Genomic DNA, 20,847 nt, shown 5'->3' on the forward strand with positions numbered 1-20,847 from the left:
CCCTCACCTCCCTTATAATTCACGCTTTCCTCAGAATGTGAGAAATGAAAAATGATCGAATCTTCAAGGCTCATCATCCATGGCATTTACACCTTATGTCCTTTTCTCAAAAAAAAGAAAAAGCACTATTAGAAACTACTACCCATTGCCATCTTCCCTCCTCAATCGCTTCTAAACCGTTCATGTGCATCCAAAAGAGAAAAGAGACCATCAACCACGCCAACAGGGTTGAGTACGAAATTGAACTCCATCAAACTCCTCGCTACAATCAATCAATCATTCAAATAAAAGTGTTTCACCGCTCCTGTTCCGTCCAAGTCTCCAAAATCGTGAAAGTCGTTAAAAGAAAAAAGTCCTGTTACCCCCTTTCCCTTCTCTCTTTTCCAACTCCATCTCCTTCCTCTGCATCTCTTCGCAGTCAAAGATTAATACCTCAACTTCCCCACCAACCCAAAGGTATACGCCGCGTCACGTTCCTATCGCACACGTCAGTCTCACACCACAAACCAACAACACTTTCTGGACGTTTCAAAAGACTCACCGACTTCATCTGAATCATAAACACCGTCGTCTTGGCACTCATCACACCCCCAACAGCACCGATATGCTCCTTCTCCTGATACACGCTCACCGCGATGCCCGTGCGTGCGACCCGCTCAAACGCACTCTCGCCGAGCGTGACGTCGAGGATCAACTCGCCTTTGCTCTTGCCGTAGAGCAGGATGCGTTTCTCCGCGCCCGTCGTCTTGGGGTTGGCGGGGATCGACGGGTCCGGGCGCGGTGGGAGCATCACGTTCAGTCGGGCGGAGCCCATATCTCGCCATTTCGCGGCGGATTCGCGCACGTACAGACGGACTTTGGCGTTGGTGATGCCGACGGGGGTGCCCATGCTGGTGTCGAAGGGGATGGGGGTGGCGGCGCCGGAAGAGAGGGATTCGCTTTGCGTGCTGCGGGTGCCGGTCTTGGACTGAATGGTACTCTTGGCGAGGTCGAAGATACGGCTGCCTGCGCTGAAGCGTCGGAGGGCTGAGAAGGCGGACCCGACGGTGCCGACGGATGACTCGGTTGCTGCGATGGAAGCGGTTCTACTACCTTTGGAGCGGTACGAGCTGCCCATCTTCGATCCAAGGTTCCACCAGGACTTGCCGGTCGATCGGAGGTTGTTTCGGCGGTCCATGACTTCGCCCCAGTTGCTCTGTTGTGGTGGTCCTCTGGCGTTCTGAAGGGCGATGTAGGTTGGGTTGTCGATGCGAGCACGATTGATGAGGTTGTACAGCTTCTCGCACTCTTCAGGGGAGCGAGAGCGGAACATGACGTTGTTGCCCATGCGGATGACCGAGTTCGCGGTGGGAGGCGATCGAATAGAGATGTCGACTGCAGTGCCTCTTCGCAGAGGAACGAGTGGCGTGAGTTCGAGAGCGATCAATGGCCGGATACCCTTGGCAGATGGAGTAAGCTCTTCGCCATCGCCTGACAGAGGCACCGAGTTGGCTTGAGCAATGTCGAACGCTTCAATCAACCCCGGCGTCACATAGATCTGGCACTCTTCCGGATGCAGGCTGTCCCAAGTGCCTTTTTCTGACCACGAGAAAATGCAAGCAACGGTCTTTGCGGGCTCCATTCGAGTCGGTGGTACAGACCGGTAAGGCGCTTGGGAAGCAGATTCAGATGGATCCAGGCTGTTCTCCGGAAGAACAGGCAGAGATGCGGGCGGTGGAGAATGTCTTGCACCTCTCATGGTGTACTGCTGGAAAGCATTGAGATCACCAACAGTAGAGACGTCCTCCCGTTTCGAGAAGTCCTCATCTTCATCATCGACATTAGACTCTGACGTGAGCGATTCAATGTCGTCCAGGTCAGAGAAGTAGCTGTCAGACAACGAATCCGATGCTGAAGATGGCTCATACTCATGCTTCAGTGGCGACGATGGCCGTCGATCTTTCTTCATCCAAGCTGGCGTGAACGACGGTATGATATTCGACTTCAGACCAAGCGACATGGGCCTCGATTGTTTCGATGCCGGTGGCGCCTTGTCTTTCTCCGGCTCTGCCTTCGACATCGATAACCGTCGCTTTTGTAGCTTAGCCGGAGCAGAAGCAGGATCGGCCTCACGTTCAGCGGCTGCTCTCTTCTGCGAAGGCAACATGTCACGATCTGATGACGGGCTTTCAGGTCGCTTTGGAGTCGATGGTTGCCTCAGTTTAGGTATCGTCGGCATGTCCATCGAAGGTACCGATGAAGTGCGTCGATGCATTCCAGGTCGTTTACTCTTTCGCCGTCCAGGTCTGTCTTCGTCGCTGACAGAACCGTCCGAGTATTGATCTCTATCCTCCGAAGGCATCCACACGCTGTAGTTCTGGGAGCTGGCAGTAATTGAAGAGCCCGTCCATTCCGACTTTGACCTCGCATGGCTCGTCACCGGCCGTCTTGCGGCGTGTCCAGAGTGCATGTCATGCCGTGGTTGGTCGTAAAAATACGCAGGCTGTGTAGCATTATCCCTGTCGTTTTGATGAATATCATCTGGGGCCGCCGGGGAGATTGTGGTGTAATATCTCTTTGCCTTGGTCGTTCGGAGCGTCGTAGGCTCGTCTTCTGTGTAGACGCTGTTAACCTCGCTGCCATCCCAGATTCTAGAGGAGGATTTTGCTCGTTCGCCTATAGGCACTTCGATCTCTCGTGGTGAGGGATCCCTGCTCTTGTCCGGAGAGTCACCTGACTGCCCAAACGGCTCCGCTGAACCCGACGCAGGAACAGGCGCTGCTTTGAGCATGTTGAAACTCGACTTCCTCGAAAGCCGTGGAGGCATCGGTGATGACCCCAACATTGGCAGCCAGTCGATTGCTGTTTGCTCGTCGTCAGCTTGGAGCGACATCACTTCTCGCCATTGCCGCGCGTTAGACAGGAAACCTCGTATCATGACCACCATCTCACCCGGCCGTTCACCTTTGCGGGCCGAGACGAGACTGAGAGGTAGAGGCGGGAACAGAAGCCATCGACCGACGGTGGACACTTCGCAGAAAAGTAGGTCTCCAGCTTTACCACGATCGGGCGCATCGTCTCTGTAAATGATTTCAATCTTACAGCCAAGCTGCTGCCCACTCGAATGATTCATGTCCATGTCGAAGTAGTCTCGTGCTCTGACAGATCGTGTCGGATCGATGCTGACACCTGTGATGGGGGCCAAGCTGCGTGGATCTCTCGCTCGGGTTGCGTCGATTGCAGAAGCAGCTTCGTCTTCGAGCCGTGCTTGCTCGTCGTTCACACGCCTCTTCGCATCTGCCACCAGATCGTTGTATCTAGCCGTCATGTCCTCCGCGTTTGCCGAAGGTTGAAGCTGATTAATGATTTTGAATACCTTGGCCAGATGTTTGACACGAACCAATGGTCGTTTCAGGAGGTAAGCAACGTCCACTCTCTCTCCCTTCCCATCCACAAGATCACCATCCTTATTACGGGGTAAGCCATCGTCCCAAGCTGCCGAGCCGTGTTTTTTTGAAGTCTGCTCCGCTGGTGCAAGATTGACTACTATGTCTTTGAAGCCCAGCCTCCAGGCTCGAAGATATTCAGAGTACAATCGTGCCGCGCCGTCGGCCCAGATCAACAGCTCTCCCGGTTCGTGCATGGGAATACGCTTGTGCATCGTCTTTAGCTTTTCAAGCGCGACTCCCATATCGACAATGGGCCTCGTGTCACTAGTCGGGTGACTGAAGACCCGCTTGGCAGGAGCGGAGCCATTGTCAGATAGCGCATGTTGCAGTAACACGGGAATGACACCATCCACCAGAGTACGCAGCTCACGCTGATATCTGAGTTCGTCGGTAGACAATTCGTTCATGACGTCTCCAACAGTGGCAGGTTCCGGTCTTGCTTGCCTTCGACTCGCTCGTATACTACGCCGTGAGGTGATGGGATGCGAGTCGTCTCGAGACATTGACAGCACCGACATCAAATCTTCGTGCTTCGTAGCACGCCGTTTCAAACCTGTGCCATTTCGGCGTGGACTGTCTCCGTCACTAGCGCGAGACAGCACACTGCCGTCTGCAATGCTGGCGTCTTCAGGAATGGTAGGATATTGGCGTTTGTGAGGCGGAGCTCGTGGTGGAGGCTGAGTGTCGACTGATAGAATCGTAGACAATGGCCTGCCACCACTTGGTATGCGGAATCTGTCCGATTGCGTGTTGGCAGAGGATGTTCGTGAGCTCTGCAATGAAGAGTTTGGAAGCGCACCGCTCATCATGGCATCGTTTGTTGGCGTAGAGTCACGGCTATCACGGCCTTTGACGGGCGACGTGGACTTTTTGCGGGCTCCTCGTCGCTTCAAGCTTGCTGGACCGGAGGGCGACCAGTCTCCTGAATCTTCAGCCTCATGCCTGTCCTCGATGTCGCGGACAAGCTCTTTTCGAGAAGTTCGTCTCTGTCCGCTACTCTTTCGGTTTTCATCCGGTGGAGTGTTGTCAACTTCCGCATCAAGCCGCTTTCGAGACTTTTTCTTGGGTATATCAAGCGGCTCAGGCGTGAGACTTCGCGCGTCAGTGAAAGGATCCGGCATGTTGGCCAGCCATCCTTCGATACGATTGCCATAGACCTTGGGCGGTGCTGGTGCAGCAGGAGCCGGCGCAGGAGGGGGAGGAGTCGAAGCTTTCTTCAAGGGCTCCGTGATCTTCTTTGCGTATGCCTGTGCTGAAGTTGAAGGCCGTAATCGATCTTCATCGCTGACTGGGGTCTTGGCCCTTCGCCGTCCACCACTTGCAACACGCTGTGCATCTTCAGTTTCTAGAGCTTGTGTGGCTGATCTGACACGCCCGTCTTCCCTGCTCGCTGACTTCCGTAATCTCTCACGAGGTTCTGACACTGGTCTCTTGATATCTTTCGGCGGAGTAGTACTTGGTGTGGTGATGTCCGTTGCAGAACTGGGCTTGTCGATCGAGGACGGCGCTGTGAAGCTGCTCTCGGACTTTCTGGGGTCCTTGTACTTCGCATCTTCTTCGACCGTTCTTGACCTCCGTCGCCGCTTGATGTACACTTTCGTGCCGCTGGTCTCATAGTCCGGCGTTCCACGGCGTCCATCGGCCGAAGGAGATCGGGATCTGGACCGAGACTGTCTCAGAGGTCGGATTCGGAGTGGTTCAGGCTCTGGTTCAGACTCGGCAAAGTCCTGGTGTGAAGGTGGGATTTTCATACCCACATTGACAACACTCCTCTTAATCGTGACGGGTTTGGGTGTAGTGTCCCTCTCCTTCTCAGGCGTTGGCTTGGGCTCTTCCTTGGTCCGGTCTCGTCGCCAGTGGCCATCACTGATAACACGCTTCTTAGGCGTGCCCACACCCTTGACCTCCGGCGTAGGCTCGTTGGAAGGCTTGCTCTTCCTCCGCACCCAAGCCCCTCGCTCCAGGTCCAGATCTCGTCCCGTCTTCTTCGCGCCAGATGTCTTTGGCGTCACTACAGCAGGTGTGCCGGGGGTCTTCGGTGTTGTAGGTCTGCTCGGCCTGGCCTCCTCCTCTACAACCTCCACCTCCTTCGCCTCGGTCTCCACCACAACCTGCGCAACACCATTGCTCTTGCTAGCCTTCTTGCCTACTTTCTTCGGCTCAGGCGCTCGCTCCTCAATCACCACGACTTGATCTTGCTCTTGAACGATGCCTCCTCCCGCCTGATTCCAGCCCTGGATCTTGGACGCAAAGTCCTGCGATCGCTTCTTGGCCAACTTCTGTCCCAGATCGACCACCTTCTTATCCGGGGTGTTCTTCGCGCGCGCATCGTTGGGAGAGGGCATTGGTAGGTCCTGTGATTCCGGCGAACCGGACAAAACGTCAGACATGGCATCGATGGCATTTTGCGCGCCGGGCGTGGTGACATCGAACATTGGGAAAGGAAAGACGGCCAAGGGAAAGTGAGGGGAGAGATTCACATGCTAGCAACAGGCGGTGTTTGGGGGAGCTGCTGGGATGGCATTACGCGCGTGTATGGGGGAGAGCTCTCATACGAACCTCTTCCGAGACTGTGCCGTGGGGCCTATGGTGTTGTCGCTATGTGGATGCGACCAGGCTATGCGCTCGCTGTGCCTATCCGAAGCTTGAGATGATGATTGTGATGCAGTAGCCGCCGCTGCAGTCCGGCAAACATCGCTGACCGCCGGCCGTGTCGCGGTGTTTGCGCTGACCGCAGATGGGCGTGGTTGTCGGCTGGTTGCTATGCGCTTCCGGTGGACATGGGTTGTTGACGGCGGCTTAGCGAGAGCTGGAAGGGTGGGCACGGTCGAAGCGAGCGTCGCGACGTCGAGCGTCTTGTTGGTGAATGAATCGATATCGTCTCGTCGGATTTGCTGCTGGACAGAATGGTATAGGTGAAAAATGCGAGTGTTTGGGAGTGAGGCTGGATCGTTTCGCCAAGTCCGAAGTGTAAACAATCATCGGGATGGATGGATGGCTTGTGCGTCGATCTCGAACCAAGCCTGTCCCTGCTGCCAGCAACCCAACTTTTCTCCCATCAACGCCCAATGTGCAGAACAATCAGAAAATACCTGATTATACACCTACTATCAAGTATCGCAGCTCACGCTTTCTCCTATCTGCATCAGCAGCTGCGCGCCGCCCAACCGATATGCGCGGTTGGAGGCAGTGGTCCACGGCCGAGCCCCGACATGCACATCATCGGACAAGCTAGCGAGCTCGAGCATGCACGACAATGCAAGGACCTGCCGTCCTACCACTGGCTGCCGCTCTTCCACCTGATCAATAGACCTGCACCATGCTCGAGGAGTGAATGATGGAGGGTGTAGTGCTACTGCCAGAGGTATAGCGATACAGCTTCACGCACCCTTTCGAGAAGCTCAGCAGACGCCACAAGGCCCGGTCATGCGACCTCCTTCACCGACACGAAACCAAACGAGCCGATGTTCCGCGACTACACTTCATCCTTCAGCATTATCGTAAGCTACATCGCTGCAAGACGAAAGACAAAGTAGCATGGATTTGTGCAGCACGCAAACTACATCTTCGATCGAAGTAGATGAATACAGCCTCCTCTCCAAAGACAACTACCTGGTTGAACTCATCTCAAAGGTGTGTGCCTTCGCAAATGAATTTCAGCTAGCTGGACGTAGTCTCTCCGGCTCCAGCATCTTCCGTATGGCTCGTGTTAGTTCAACTGTCTATCCATCGTGGGACTTTGAGGTCCAAACTACAACGGTTCGGGGAGACAAACATCACGGCGGGAGCGCGATCAAAAACACGCATTTGGGGTATCTCGACGACAAAAAGGAACATTGTATGTACACGAATTTCTTCTCTAGATTTGTATTGTTTTCACTTTCTTTTTTTTCTTTTCTTCCTTCCTCATATACTCAATTACCTACCCCCCTCTTCCCCCTCTTCAATAGTAGACATCCCCATCTACTCAATATCCACCTTCTTAACCTCCACATACCCAGCATCCAACTTCGGCACCTCGACCGTCAAAACCCCATCCTCCATCCTCGCCGAAATCCCCTCCACATCCACCTGCGCCGGGTTCGCCCTGCTCCCCAGTCTCACCTTCCTCTCAAAAGCCCCAATCTTCCGCTCATCCAGCGCGAGGGTCTTCAAAAACTCCTCATCGCCCGGACGGTAGACGACCCCGCCGATGCTGAGCTCGCTCTTGTCCGCGTCCCAGTTCACGCCGACGTCTTCTTTCTTCGCGCCCGGGAGGGAGATGTGGACGACGAAGGCTTCGGGGGTGTCGAAGACGTCGACGTCGGGTTGGAAGGTCTCGTCCTTGGCTTCCTTGTTGTTGGTGTTGTTGGTGTTGTCTTCGCCGAAGAGCTGGGTTTGGAACATCTCGGCGAGAGGGCCGAAGGGACCCATGGCGTAGGGGTGGAAATGACGGCCTCGTCCTCCGCCCCAAAAGCCTCCGCGGCCTCGACCGCCCCATGGTCCGCCGCGGGCACCTGGGCCGCAGCGACGGTGGGGACCGTGTGGACCGCGGTGGTGCTCTGGGCCACTCTCTTCAGCCTTCTCGCTGAATGGCGGTGGTGGATCCCTGGAAGTCGATGGTCCTTCTTCTGGATCGGCCTCTCCTTCAGCAGCAGCATGAGGTGGTGGTGGTGGCGGCGGTGGTGGTGGTGGTGGTGGCGGACCATGATGATGTTCGTGATGATGGCCACGACGACGATCACGGAACGGGAAAGCGCCCCAAGGAGCACCACCCCAAGCACCGGCCCACGGGTTAGGATGCTCATTCTCGTTGTCCGACCCCTCGGCGTTGCGGTGGTTGGTAGCTTGGTTCTCCATATCCGCTACAAAGTCCCAAAAGGGAGCGGAAGTGTTGTAGTATCGTACTGATGGCATGATGTTTTCTTTCTTAATATAAGTGATGTGATGTGATGATGTTGATGATGAAGCAAAAGAAAAAAAGCCCACAACGAAAGAACACTCCAAACCTTTATACACTCACCTCATCCCTACACCCTCACCCTCTCGGAGGTTACGCCATCCAGGCAACCGCAAAAGCCAACGCGGCTCGTACGAAAGCACCACGAACCTACTAGAACACCCATGAAGAAGACGATCGAAAGCGGCAAAAAGAGGAAAGCAAATAGGCAAAGGAATGCCACGCGTCAGAGAGTCAAAGTAGGCTGGCCACAAGCTGATAGGCTGACATCCAGGTGTACGTATATACGCACATGCGGAAAAGTAGGGACGTGGCGTTGGCGTTTGTGGCGAAACTTGGAATGGGCCCTGTCGGTGATTCTTTGAGATGGCCCTATTGGGTGGAAAGTGAATCACTGTGTGGATGGCGTCTTGTGAGTCAATGATGTTTTTGGCGCAAGGTTGTTGTTGTTGGTGTGTGGTGTGAGGAAAGTCCTTCGGCCGTGGGTGGAGTTCCAAGACCCGAGCGGAGGGTCCGTGGGCAGGGGTCGAAAGGGAGAGGTGTAAGTTCCGAAGATAACTTCCATCTTCCGAAGACCTTGCCCAGTACGCCTTGTCTGGTCGAAGAGATGAACAGAAGTGAACAGTGATCATTACATTGGACGGACTTCTTCCTTTCCATTCTCGCTACCAAAAAACTCGACTAATCGCTATCAAAAAATTCTCTCTCGCGTTCTCGCGGTAGGCTCTCTTTCATAATGGTTTCATAAAGGGGTGGCTGGCTAGACCACGTGCAGGGTAGTAAGACGGTATTATACAAACAATCAGTAGCCAGCCCCAAGGTAGGTCATTAGAATAAATGCAGTTGCTTTGTTCTTCGTCGTCAGTGATGGCCGTTTGAACCAGAAAAACACCCCTTCCAAGATTAGACAACTCCCAGATTCTCTCAATAAACATGTATCGCAGGGTAACACAGGGCGCTGATGTGTACACGCTCTAACAAGCTTTCGTTCCCGTTGTCATTCGTGGCCAGGCGTCAGTCAGAGCATAAACAACTGCAATGCGAATCAAAACAGCATCTAGCTTATGACGACGCGGTCGACGATGTGAGCTGGAGAGGAAAGGATCAGCAAATGAGGCTTTCAGGACGATTTATATGACTTACGCTCGACAGCAGGTCGGTCACGGCGGAAGTCGAGTCGTCGGCGACTCTCTTGAACAGCTCCTCAGCGCGGCCAGTAAGGGACGAGATGGTGTCAGTGACAAGTGCCGTTGGCTCGTCACGGCGGTTGACAAGGCTGGTAGCGGAATCCTGGATCTCGCTAACACCGTCAACAGCCTCAGCCTCGACCTCAGTCACAGTGCTGCGACGAGTCGAGTTGGGTGGGGCGTTGATGAGCTCGGTGGCAGACGACTGGACGTCTTGGACAGTGTCAACGACCTGGCCTTCGGTGTCGGTAACGCTGGACCGCTTGGTGTTGACAAGGTTCTCAGCGCTCTGGACGGTGGTCTGCACGTTGTCGACGGCATCGTCAGTAGTGGTGGAGACGGTGTCACGCTTGTCGGTGTGGACGAGCTCGAGGACATCGCTCTGCGTGCTCTGAACGTTGGAGACGACCTCGTCACCAACGGCCGTCACACTAGTGCCATCACGCTTGGTGTTAACGAGGTTGGCGGCAGACTGAACGGTTTCTTGAAGGTTATCCTCAGCCGAAGAGACGGTCTCTTCGACGCTGTTATCAGCTGGGGATCGCTTGCCAGTGTTGACGAGGTTGGCTGCAGATTGAACGGTGCCTTGAGCGTTCTGTGTGGCTTGGTCCTCGGTCGAGGTGACGCTGTTGTCGTCGGCGCGCTTCGAGCTGGTAACAAGATCGGCAACATCCTGGACGGTCCCCTGAGCGTTCTCGACAATGGAATTTTCGGTGGAGGTGACGCTGTTGTCTCGCTTGGTGTTGACAAGCGCGGTGGTGCTGTTGACAGTGCCCTGAACGCTGTCTACAGCCTGGTCGACGGTAGTTGTTACACTGGTAGTGTCGGCTCGCTTCTTGGTGTTGACGAGCGAAGCAGCGCTGTCGACGGTGTCTTGGAGGCTGTCAGTCGCCTCGTCCACTGTAGTCGACACGCTATTGTCTGCTCTCCTCGTGTTGACCAGATCTGCTACGCTTTGAACGGTGCCCTGAGTGCCGTTGAGTGTGCTGTTGAGGGTGTTGGCGACGTCGGCACGGCCATTGATAAGCTTGACGGTGCTCTCGACGGTGTCTTGGACACCATCCTCAGCGTTAACGAGCGTAGTGTTGAGGTCGGCTCTCTTCATCCAGACAGGAAAGGCTTGAACGGTTGCGCTGAACGCAAGGGTGACGGCGAGGAACTGCATCCCGGCGGTGGTATTGAGGTGGTAGTAGTAGTAGGTAGTCTTCTCCAATCGATGTTAAGATTCGTCCCCTTCTGCTGGTTTGCAGGTCGTAAGAAGCTGTTGATGTTAAGAGGTCTTGTGGTATCGCGCCTCGAAGCGAGTGGTGGGCGATAGAAGTGAGCGTACAGAGTTACCAGAAGGAAGGAAGGAAGGAGGTAGCAGTATGCGGGCAATGACCTTTATCAGGCATGCAGCAACCAGAAACGACAGAAAGGAGCTCTGCCGTGCTCGACCTCGCCAACTTCGTCATGTCGTCTAGACGAATCAAGATCCTCGACCTCGTCGTCGCTACGCCGAAGCAGAACGTACGCAACGGCCGTCAGTGATGAGACACAGAGGCGAACGTTTGTAGACGTGAAGTCGCTAGGACCCGATGTAGTAGGCGCTTTTGTGTAACAGATGTAGCGCTATGTTGATCGACGAGGCTTGGCCACATGGAGCGATGTTGGGGGTTCCTCCAGCTGCAAACCAGATATGAGGCTCATCATCGCCGAACGGAACGCTGCGGCATGCCTACCTTCTCCCGTGAAGATCAAGCAGTAGTGTGGTGTTCTGTCGAGACATGATGTTGGACGTTATCGGCCCGTTGAGGTGCAAAATCGCCTTGGGCCCTGTGCTGCTGCTTTCAACGTTGCGTGCAATCTTACGAGCCGCCTCGGCTGGAAGCTCGACGATCACAATTGTGTTCCCTTTCGTGGCTTCCACGCAAGACGTACCATCGGACAGTCGTCAACAGTTGAAGGACAAGACAGCTGCTCGCGTTTGGTACATATAACAGCCATGTCGCGTGCAGGGTTCGGCAGACCACCAATACACTCTAGCCTGCTCGCAAGTACTGCCAGAGTATACGAGGTGTTGAAACGAGCGCTGGCCGTCGTGCTGCCGTCTAACTGGTGTTGGATTAGGGTAGACTGCCCGTGTATACCTACCTTGATCTTCAATCTCTCTGCAACGAGCGGGCGAATAGCGTGGAGTGCTCGTCTATCATACTTCCCATCTTGACCTGCTGAAACTTGGCCAGGGTAGACTTGTTCGATCGGTCTGCGTCGGTGGCGGACTTGCTGCCGCGTTTGCTTGCGCGTACGGCGTTATGCCTTTCGTGGCGTCGCGAACGGTTGTGGTGAAATGAGGAGTGAGGCTAAAATAGGACTGGCAAGGGGCTCTTAAAGATCGCCGGCTATTCCGCAAGCTTAAAGCCTAAATGTTGGGCCTTTTGATCCCAAAATGCGTGTGCTGAAGGAGTGATGAAGAACGCGCTGAGTCGCGTAGTTGCACCATCCCGTTGTCCACAGCTGTCGATGGCGTCGTTGCGATAGTAATGCTTACAGTCCAATCGTTGTGCGAAGCGAAGTTGGCATGGTATAAGAAAGTTTCGTAGAGATTGAAGACCGTCGGGCTTTCGATCAATATGTATTGCGATGGGATCATGAGAGAGCAACGGCAGCAACAAGCAGGCAACTCGCTCCTTTCGAAAGGTCCTCTCAGTATGGCGACATCTTGGGGATGGTTTGCGGCTGATATTGATCATTTGCTCGGCTCGTCTATTTCATCATCTCATGTCACACTCCCCATGCCCGGACCTTGAGCCCCTCGAAGTCCTCCCAACGTGGACACGTCACGCCGCTTGCTCATTATTTGCCCATGGTCAAGTACAATCGGTCGCCGATATCTCCCAGGCCGGGTTCGATCATACCTCGAGCATCTGTCTCCTTGTCTACTCCTCCAACCCACAGCTCGACACCCTCCGGCCATGCCTCTGCAGCTCTTTGAAGACCGGTCTCGCTGGCAAGGATGTTTATCGAGATGATCCGCTTCACCCCCCAATCTCTCAGCGTCTCGATCGCAGCGCATACTGTTGAGCCCGTAGCGATGATAGGATCCACGATGATGGCCAGCTCGGCAACGCTATCCTCGTCGCCCGCTTTGTGATACGGCAAATTGTTGTAATACTCCACCGGCTGCAGCGTGCTCTCTTCTCGATACATGCCCAGGTGGTGGACGGACACCGGCGACGGCAGGAGTGCTTGGACAGCGTCGACCATACTCAACCCCGATCGTAAGATAGGAACGAGGCTTATGTTCTTCGGCGAGACGTCTTCGGTGGTGTAGTCATATCCAAGTGGAGACTGATCCTACACATGGACAATGCCAAACGATTAGCCATCGTGATCCACGGTCTCCTACTGCCCGTGGGGTCAGCCAACGGTGGCTGACAGCGTTGTCATGTCCATGGGAGGATGACTTACCGTTCCAGTCTGCTGCACAGCGAGGCCGCTGGCGAAGGCATCGCACGCCACAATAGTTGCGATCTCGTGGACCAAGTTCTTCGTGTCTTTGGCATTGGTTGAGGCGGATCGTAGAAGCGAGAGCTTCGCCTTCGCGCATGGATGATTGGAGACGTGGACGTTGGACATGGTGAGGAGCCGCGTTCGGGCGAGGGAATTCAGTGAAGAGTAGAGAGACGAGTGTCAGGTCTATATGTGTGAGAGCAAATGGGTTGGCAAACCGTCGTACGTATCGCAACAAAGATAGGGCAACAGAGGGAAGCTTAGGTAGCTGTGGGGTCGTCAACAAAACAGCTTGCTGGTTGCTACGACACGAGAAGATTGTATCATATCAGATATCGCTCTTGTTCCAGGTGTGTCTCGGTATGTTGATATCGAGATGCTCGAGGTTGATGTGATGGAAACGTATCTCAGCTTTCGCGCGCTCATTCTTTTTTCTGCGATGCCTGATCTCTGAGATAAAACACGCTGACTCGCCGCCGTCCCGTCTGTGCATCATCGTTCTGTGAGAGGGAACGATTGGCCGCAGCGAAGGGAGATTACCGAGCGCCACCGTTGACACCAGCGACACAGCGATGCATCTTCCAGCCGCGGTCCTGCGCGTCTTCGTCGTCGTCGATTTTTCTGATGTGTGGACCTCCTGAGACACATCCCGGCACTTCTGTTGCGATTTCCTGGTAGCGACGGCGGTACAGCTTGTCGGATCGCATGGGTCTCTTCCATGGCCGCCGAAAGGTCTGTTCTTTACCCGGACGAGCCTGTCTTTGACGAAGGAGAGGATGGCCGGCCCGACCACAGACGCGAGCGCAGGGAGTCCTCGAGTACGATCAATAGTAGCCGGCGACAGAGCTACTATGACAGCCAACGCATCAACCGCCGCTCAAGGCCACCTTCCGGAGCAAGTCAGGCCACCCAAGGCACTTCGAAATCGAAAGGAAAGCGTGTCAGTTACCAGAAACCGGCCGAATTCGGCAATGTAGATGAAAGTGCGGTACCGCGACCGGTACAACAGGACGACAACGAGCGGCCTCACCTCGAGGATGAACGTGGCAGACAGCAACACCCTGGCGGTCTTGGCCTCCACCCTGTCCCAAACTTCAGTCAGCCTTATGCCATGCGCAGAAGGCCGAGCGGGTCTAACAGTCGCAACCAGAACATCTCAGAGGTTGAGGCGTTGCCTCCGGTACCAAAGACTGAACGATTCTCCGCCGCCACAACACAGGGCCAAAACACGCAGAGCAGGCCATATACCCAGGACGCCGAGCGCGCAGACTTGTCCGACTCATCGAACGACCGGCCATATTCAAGCAGATACCCAAGAGACTACATGCCTGCTTCCAGTGCAGTCCCCAGATGGCTGACGGAAATCTACACCATCTCGTACCTGATCTTCTTCGCTATCTTTGGGACGTTGGCGCGACTTGGCGTGCAATGGATCACCTTCTACCCTGGAGCACCTATAACAACACCTGTGATATGGGCGAACGTGGGTGGATCATTTATCATGGGGTTCCTATCCGAAGATCAAGGACTCTTCAGGGACAAGTCTAGAGATGAAGCCGGGCAAGAAGACAAGCACGCTGACCTTGAGACCATCAACAAGGCGGAATTGTTGAAACGCAAGAAGACCATCCCATTGTACATCGGCTTGGCGACCGGCTTCTGTGGCAGCTTCACATCCTTTTCCAGCTTTGCGAGAGACTTCTTCCTGGCCATGTCGAACAACCTCCTATCGCCAGTCAGCCATCCGTATCCCGCAGCGGCCGGCGCAGTCGTACCCAGCTCATACGTGGGCAGAAACGGCGGCTACTCCTTCGAGGCCATCCTCGCCGTCATCTTCTCAACTCTCGCCCTCTCACTCGGCGCCCTCCTCGTCGGAGCCCATGTCGCCGTGTTCCTAGAAGGCTACACGCCATCCCTCCCCGTCAACTTCGTCCGCAGAATCCTAGATCCATTGATGATCTTCCTGGGTTGGGGTTGCTGGCTAGGCGCAATCTTCATGAGCATCTGGCCTCCCGATCGACCAGGCGGCCCCTCGTCACGCGGATCCTGGGCAAACGAATCGTGGCGCGGCGAAGTCCTCTTCGCGCTCGTATTCGCTCCCCTAGGATGCTTACTACGCTTTTACGCGAGTTTGAAACTGAACGGCTTGGTCGCTTCCTTTCCGCTGGGAACATTCGCCGTGAATATGCTCGGCACCGCCATCGAGGGCATGTCCTACGACATCCAGCACGTCGGCGTGGGCGCACACGGCATGAACGGCGGTGGCCGTATCGGCTGCCAGATCTTGCAAGGCGTTATGGATGGGTTCTGCGGGTGCCTGACCACGGTCAGCACGTGGGTGTCGGAGATCAATGGTTTGCAGCGGAAGCATGGTTACCTGTATGCATTTACGACCGTGGTGGGTGGGTTGTGTTTGATGACTATCATTATGGGGAGTGTACAGTGGTCGCATGGGTTCTCGGAGCCGGTTTGTAATACTGGATACTCGTCGAAAGTACATGCTTGACTGAAGAGAGATTTGGAAAGCATTGCCGAAGCATTTGAGAAGTCTATTGTTGCATTTCTGCGAAGAGACTGATGTAGACGACCCCTTTGATGATGATAGAGATGCTATATGAGCACATAAAATAGTAATTGAGAAAGAACTTCTACCTACGCCCTCGTTCGACTGGATTTACAACTTCACCTCGCCACCACTCTTCCCATACCTACCAAGCTGCGAATCAGCCACCCATGCTCATCCTACTTCCGACTCACTTCCCATACTTCCCAATCCACTCCCCCACCAAACCCACAATCTTCTCAGGACACTCCTCCGGCAAATAATGCCCAAACTCATCCCCAATCCCCTCAAACCTCACCTCCTTCCCAGCCTTCCCATCAACCCACCCACCCCAAACCTTCTCAACATTATGCATCCGCCCCAAACTCCCCGCGGAATAAACCACCATCAGCGGCACACTCACCTTCCTCCCCTCCCTCTGATCCTTCTCCTGCGCCTCCACGTCTGTCGTCGCCCCGGCTGCGTAATCCCCACAACTCCCCGCCACACACTCCGGGTTGGTGAATTGATGCGCGTAGTGGTCGATGGCGAGGTCCTCGCGGAATTTCGCGACGCCGGCGGAGTTGGCGCCTTGCGCGCGGGAGAGGTTGATGCGGGTGAATTCTCCCGGACCGCTGTTGAAGCCCTCGATGAGTTGGGGCGCGGTGGGGATGGCAAGGAAGGGCCAGTGGTAGTAGGCGACGGAGGCGAGGGGGTTGGCGAAGGCGGCCCATTGTTCCTTGGTGGGGACGATGTCGATGAGGATGGCGGAGGTGATGTTGTGTTTGGGGTCGTTGTCGACGATCATGCGGTGGCCGATGCGGGCGCCGCGGTCGTGGCCGCACCAGACGACTGGGCGGGATGGGAAGACTTGTTGGAGGGCTTCGAGGATGAGGGTGCCGACGGTGCGTTTGTCGTGGGCTGGGGGGAGGGAGGAGAAGCCGTAGCCGGGGAGTTCGACGATGAAGAGTGAGATGGAGTCTTTCCAGGAGGCGATTACGTGTCGCCACCTGGGGGTGAGTTAGTTGAGGAGGTTGTTGTGAAGGAGGTGTTGATGGGTGTATTTACATGTAGGCGCTCTGGGGCCAGCCATGGACGACGCAGAGGACTGGGCCTGATCCCAAGTCATGGGAGTAGCTCTTCACAGTCCCGCCTGAGGAGACTTTGGTGTCATTCTCCTGAAGCCAAGGGTGGATCGTCTTGAGAGTCTGGTCTGCCATAGTTGCTAATGTGTTTGGTGCGAAATTCCTGTGCCTTGACTTCACATATATATAGTTATTCTTCTCCACGCCCTGATATGACCAGTCCGAGGTTAGCTCTTCAACTGTCTGACAAACCTCACATGCTGAGAGCTTGCAAGGTCTGTCATGACGTGAGATGCTTCAGCTCCAGCTTCAACAAGGCGGGGACGGCTATTTTCCGTGAAGCATTAAAGATCCAAGACGGTAAATCGCCATCGCAGGGTTATGCTATGATTGATGACTATACCTTTGAGGAAGTAGGCTGACTGTTCGGAGAAGTGTTGCTCCTAGTCAATAGGCTTCTGAAAGACTTCCTGACAGTTCAATGTGTGCATGCCCCACCGCGCCTTCAGGGTCGTTGTCCGATGCTGTGTCATTTGAGCGATTAAAAGTAATGTTTCTCGTAAAGGATGCTCGTGGTTCAGTACAACTCTCCCCAGCCGCATGTTCAAAGGCATGCCTCGATCGATTTCAAAGTGCCAATCTCGACATGTTGGTACTGCTTGGCGAACTCTCAAAGCCGGTCTTTTCGGTGGCTGGCCATAGCGGCTTGTGTTCAAGCCTCGCTTTGTTTTAGCGGCACGAAGCAACGTTCTTACAAGATTTGTGATTGTTGTTGTACAGTGTCGCTGGCAAGTCGTGTCCGAGAGGCTGAACCAGGCTTGGCAGACTGAAGGTCATCAACCAGGTGCGAGGGACATCGCCATGCGAGACCCCGAAGTCAAATGCTGGCTAGCAGAGCAAAATAGTGACAGAGTGGCCGCTCTGCACCGAAGCTCGTCCAGGGTCTCTGACCGGCCTTCTAGAAGCCTGCAGCAGCAGCGTGGACGAAAGCTAGTTGACACAGCTGGTGCAGTGCCGCGGAGGCTTGAGTGGTGGTACACGAACACCCAAGACCGAGCAAACACATCAAACTTCCCTCCTACGTCGACGAGACGTGTTCTCGTCGCCAAGCGTGGGCCGCTGTGTTCCGCGAGTGCTTGCTACGGGGTGACTGGGAGGGCCTAGGATGGCGAAGATGGCGATGAATGCCCGCGTGCGACGTGTTGGCTGGGTTTGGGCCGGTCGGTCAAATCTTCCACGGACCAGGTTGTTGTTCTTCTCCTGATCGAGGGGCGCGTCTGATATTGTGCTTGGCTATGGGGGAGGCATTCTGTTTCCGCCATTTGTACAGAGCGGCCGTCTTCCCTCCCTTTGCCACGCGAGATCTCTGCATCGGCGAGGGCGAGAAGAAGCAGGAAGCTTTCAAAGCTTGGTGTTGGTGATTAGGAGCAGGACAAGACGGGCGTGTGGAGAAAGTCTCAGCGCTCGACTTGGCAGCTGGCAGGGGTCCCGCCGCTGTGCACCTTCCGCCCCAACTGCTGGCCTCGCAGGCTGACCTCGCCGCATACTCGCATCCTCTCCCCACGCTGTACACTATCCTCCTCCACCACCACCGCCCGCCGCAAGCGATCCCACCACCGCGCGATACCAGCACCTCACGGCCGACTCCTCCCCTTCAATGCAGCCGCCTTAATCGCATCGCCTCCCCGGCGCCAAGGAGCGCGCGACACCTACTCGGTCCTCGAGTCAGTCTGTCTAGCGATGTTGCCAGATGCGCAACCTCGCGCCGACCTTGTCGTCCGCCAGCTATGGAATCTGCCCACCGAGACGAGCAGCCAGACACAGGCGCACTGTACCCCCTTCACTCTCCCGAGTAACGGCGTCATCCAGCTTGGCGACTCCTCAGCCATCACCCTCACCACCGATGTCATCTTCCAGCCAGAATGTACCGGCGCTCCGCTCGGCGAGACTTTTCCCATTGGCTATCTCAGGGATCCGTTCTATGCCTCGACGATACCCATGGTCTATGTCATCGCTGCCGCGACCGTCATTGCCTGGGTCCTGGTGGTTATGTTAACCATCACTCCGCGCACTTCATTCTTCGGTCTCCCCAACACTGCGCCTGCTTTCACCAACGGACATGGCATAATTGGCGGCGCAAATGGAGGCATGTCGGGGCTGTCTGGATCGGGTTCAAGACCATGGTTACAAAAGGTGGCAGCGATACTCGTGGCTATATCACTTACCATTGCAACGGCAGATACGCTGGAAGTTGCACAGAATCAGTACTATGCGGGATACATGGACGCGGGCGACATGCGAAAAGAAGTTCTGGGATCTCTTGAAATACGAATCACGCGTGTGATATCCGACATATTCCTCTGGCTCGCGCAGGTCCAGACATTGATACGACTTTTCCCGCGGCACAAGGAGAAGGTGCTCATAAAGTGGATCGGGTTTGTCCTGATCATCCTGGATACGATATTCTCATGTCTAAACTCATTCTTGATCAACTCGCAACCAAAGGGTCGGCATTTCGTGGACGCCATACCGGCGTTGTCATACCTCTTCGAACTGGCACTTGGACTCTTATATGCGGCCTGGGTCATGTACTACTCCCTGACGAAACGACGATATTCCTTTTACCACCCGAAAATGCGCAGCATCTTGCTCATCGCGTTACTTTCCCTGGTCTCCATCTTAACTCCCGTGGTCTTCTTCATCACCGATGTTTCCAATCAGGACGTCGCCGGCTGGGGTGACTATTTCCGATGGGTTGGCGCCGCCGCTGCGAGTGTTGTCGTCTGGGAGTGGGTTGAGCGGATAGAAGCCCTGGAACGGGACGATAAGAAAGATGGTATTCTTGGAAGAGAGGTCTTCGATGGCGACGAAATGCTCGACCTGATGCCGAGTGAAGAAGCGGCATGGACTCAAAGTCGAAGCTTACGGCGCAACTTTCGAAGACCAGGTGGCAGAGACGATGATCTTGGAGGCGGCAACACAGCGAACGTGGTTGAACAAGGCCTCACTGGTGTCGCACATCGCTTTCGACAGAGGCACCAGCAATCACCGCAACACTTTCCACTTGGACGAACACACTCTAGCTCAGAGCCAAACTCGAGTAGCGATCAGCAGGCTCGAGCAGACGGGAGGACAGGCACCGTCACGTTTGACGATCAGACGCGGCCGAGTGAGCAACGTCGGAGCAATGCTTTGGGCGGGCCAACGCCACCACTGCCCATCGCCAGTCCTGTCAGCAGGGACGAATCGAACAGTGCAGCAAGTACTGTGTACGTGGTTCGATATCACCCGGTAGCTGATGTGGCTCCACCGATCCGACGGCGGAACCAGCAAAGGAGGTCAGCCACACAACAACGAAGATCCGACATCGATGAGCTCAACGAAAAAGACATCATCGAGGAGGATGAAAACGAAGTCAACAAGAACAGACATCGCGAACAGTCGCGATGGCTTTCTGTCCCTAACCCATTCAAGAGGAAACGGACCTCACCGCCGCAGGAAGTGCAAAGAGCTCGCGCTGCTGCTACTGACGGACCGAGAGCATGTACGCCTGCGTCTACCTTTACCAACTGGGACCTCAGGAATTGTCTGGGCACATTCACAAATGACGCTGGCGGCAAGCTTCGCGACCGCACTGCTCGTCGCAAGCCGGACGCCCCCTTGCCTGTAACTATCATCCCTGCACAACCACGAGGCAGCGGGAGAACGTGGAGCCCGGACCAGCATGCCATCATGACATCGCCAGCACCGGCAACGACGCCAGCTCCAATGGCAGCATCGGCCCCCGTCAATGACGATCAGGATACGCGAAATTCGAATGGCACGACCTCGACGACTTTGACATCGGAAACTCAGCAGGTGCAGGTCTCCTCTACGCCACAGGCCAGACCACCACGCGCCGAGGATTTCAGCCCAAGTCATCCTGTCACTGCGCGGTCGACTGCCTCTCCTAGCAACCGGATAGGACCCCCTCGGGCTGACGATATCAGTCCTGTTAATCGCAGAGCTGGCACTGTGGTAGTCCCTGCGCCCAGACGGACGCCCACACACTTTAACACAGAGGTCCCCTCGAGGAACAACACAGGCAGCGCTGGATCTGTCCCCACAGGCTCACACCGCCACACACCCTCAAACGGGTAAAAGTATTTGGGTTTCTATTATATTTGATGATTAG

General features: G+C 55.2%; 6 protein-coding genes across 6 annotated transcripts; 2 read left to right on the forward strand and 4 right to left on the reverse strand.

The window, feature by feature from the left end:
- Positions 1–425: 425 nt before the first annotated feature.
- Positions 426–5,863, reverse strand: M409DRAFT_70043 (uncharacterized protein; the record flags this gene model as incomplete). The annotated part of the gene is made up of 2 exons (XM_033818545.1): positions 426–476; positions 542–5,863. 2 exons carry the CDS (start codon positions 5,861–5,863, stop codon positions 426–428), a joined length of 5,373 nt encoding a protein of 1,790 aa, XP_033661848.1.
- Positions 5,864–7,391: 1,528 nt separating this feature from the next.
- Positions 7,392–8,324, reverse strand: M409DRAFT_70044 (uncharacterized protein; the record flags this gene model as incomplete). Its single annotated transcript, XM_033818546.1, has 1 exon — positions 7,392–8,324. The coding sequence occupies one exon, from the start codon at positions 8,322–8,324 to the stop codon at positions 7,392–7,394; it is 933 nt and encodes a 310-aa protein (XP_033661849.1).
- A 4,065-nt stretch (positions 8,325–12,389) lies between these two features.
- M409DRAFT_59489 (uncharacterized protein) lies at positions 12,390–13,172 on the reverse strand (the record flags this gene model as incomplete). Its single annotated transcript, XM_033814211.1, has 2 exons — positions 12,390–12,890; positions 13,005–13,172. The coding sequence occupies 2 exons, from the start codon at positions 13,170–13,172 to the stop codon at positions 12,390–12,392; spliced, it is 669 nt and encodes a 222-aa protein (XP_033661850.1).
- A 592-nt stretch (positions 13,173–13,764) lies between these two features.
- On the forward strand, positions 13,765–15,552 carry M409DRAFT_28568 (uncharacterized protein; the record flags this gene model as incomplete). The annotated part of the gene is made up of 1 exon (XM_033809094.1): positions 13,765–15,552. The coding sequence occupies one exon, from the start codon at positions 13,765–13,767 to the stop codon at positions 15,550–15,552; it is 1,788 nt and encodes a 595-aa protein (XP_033661851.1).
- A 247-nt stretch (positions 15,553–15,799) lies between these two features.
- Positions 15,800–16,808, reverse strand: M409DRAFT_70047 (uncharacterized protein; the record flags this gene model as incomplete). The annotated part of the gene is made up of 2 exons (XM_033818547.1): positions 15,800–16,598; positions 16,657–16,808. The coding sequence occupies 2 exons, from the start codon at positions 16,806–16,808 to the stop codon at positions 15,800–15,802; spliced, it is 951 nt and encodes a 316-aa protein (XP_033661852.1).
- A 1,605-nt stretch (positions 16,809–18,413) lies between these two features.
- Positions 18,414–20,813, forward strand: M409DRAFT_28570 (uncharacterized protein; the record flags this gene model as incomplete). Its single annotated transcript, XM_033809095.1, has 1 exon — positions 18,414–20,813. One exon carries the CDS (start codon positions 18,414–18,416, stop codon positions 20,811–20,813), a length of 2,400 nt encoding a protein of 799 aa, XP_033661853.1.
- Positions 20,814–20,847: the final 34 nt, after the last annotated feature.

Source organism: Zasmidium cellare (assembly GCF_010093935.1).
Source record: "Zasmidium cellare ATCC 36951 unplaced genomic scaffold M409scaffold_44, whole genome shotgun sequence".
Lineage (NCBI taxonomy): Eukaryota > Fungi > Ascomycota > Dothideomycetes > Mycosphaerellales > Mycosphaerellaceae > Zasmidium > Zasmidium cellare.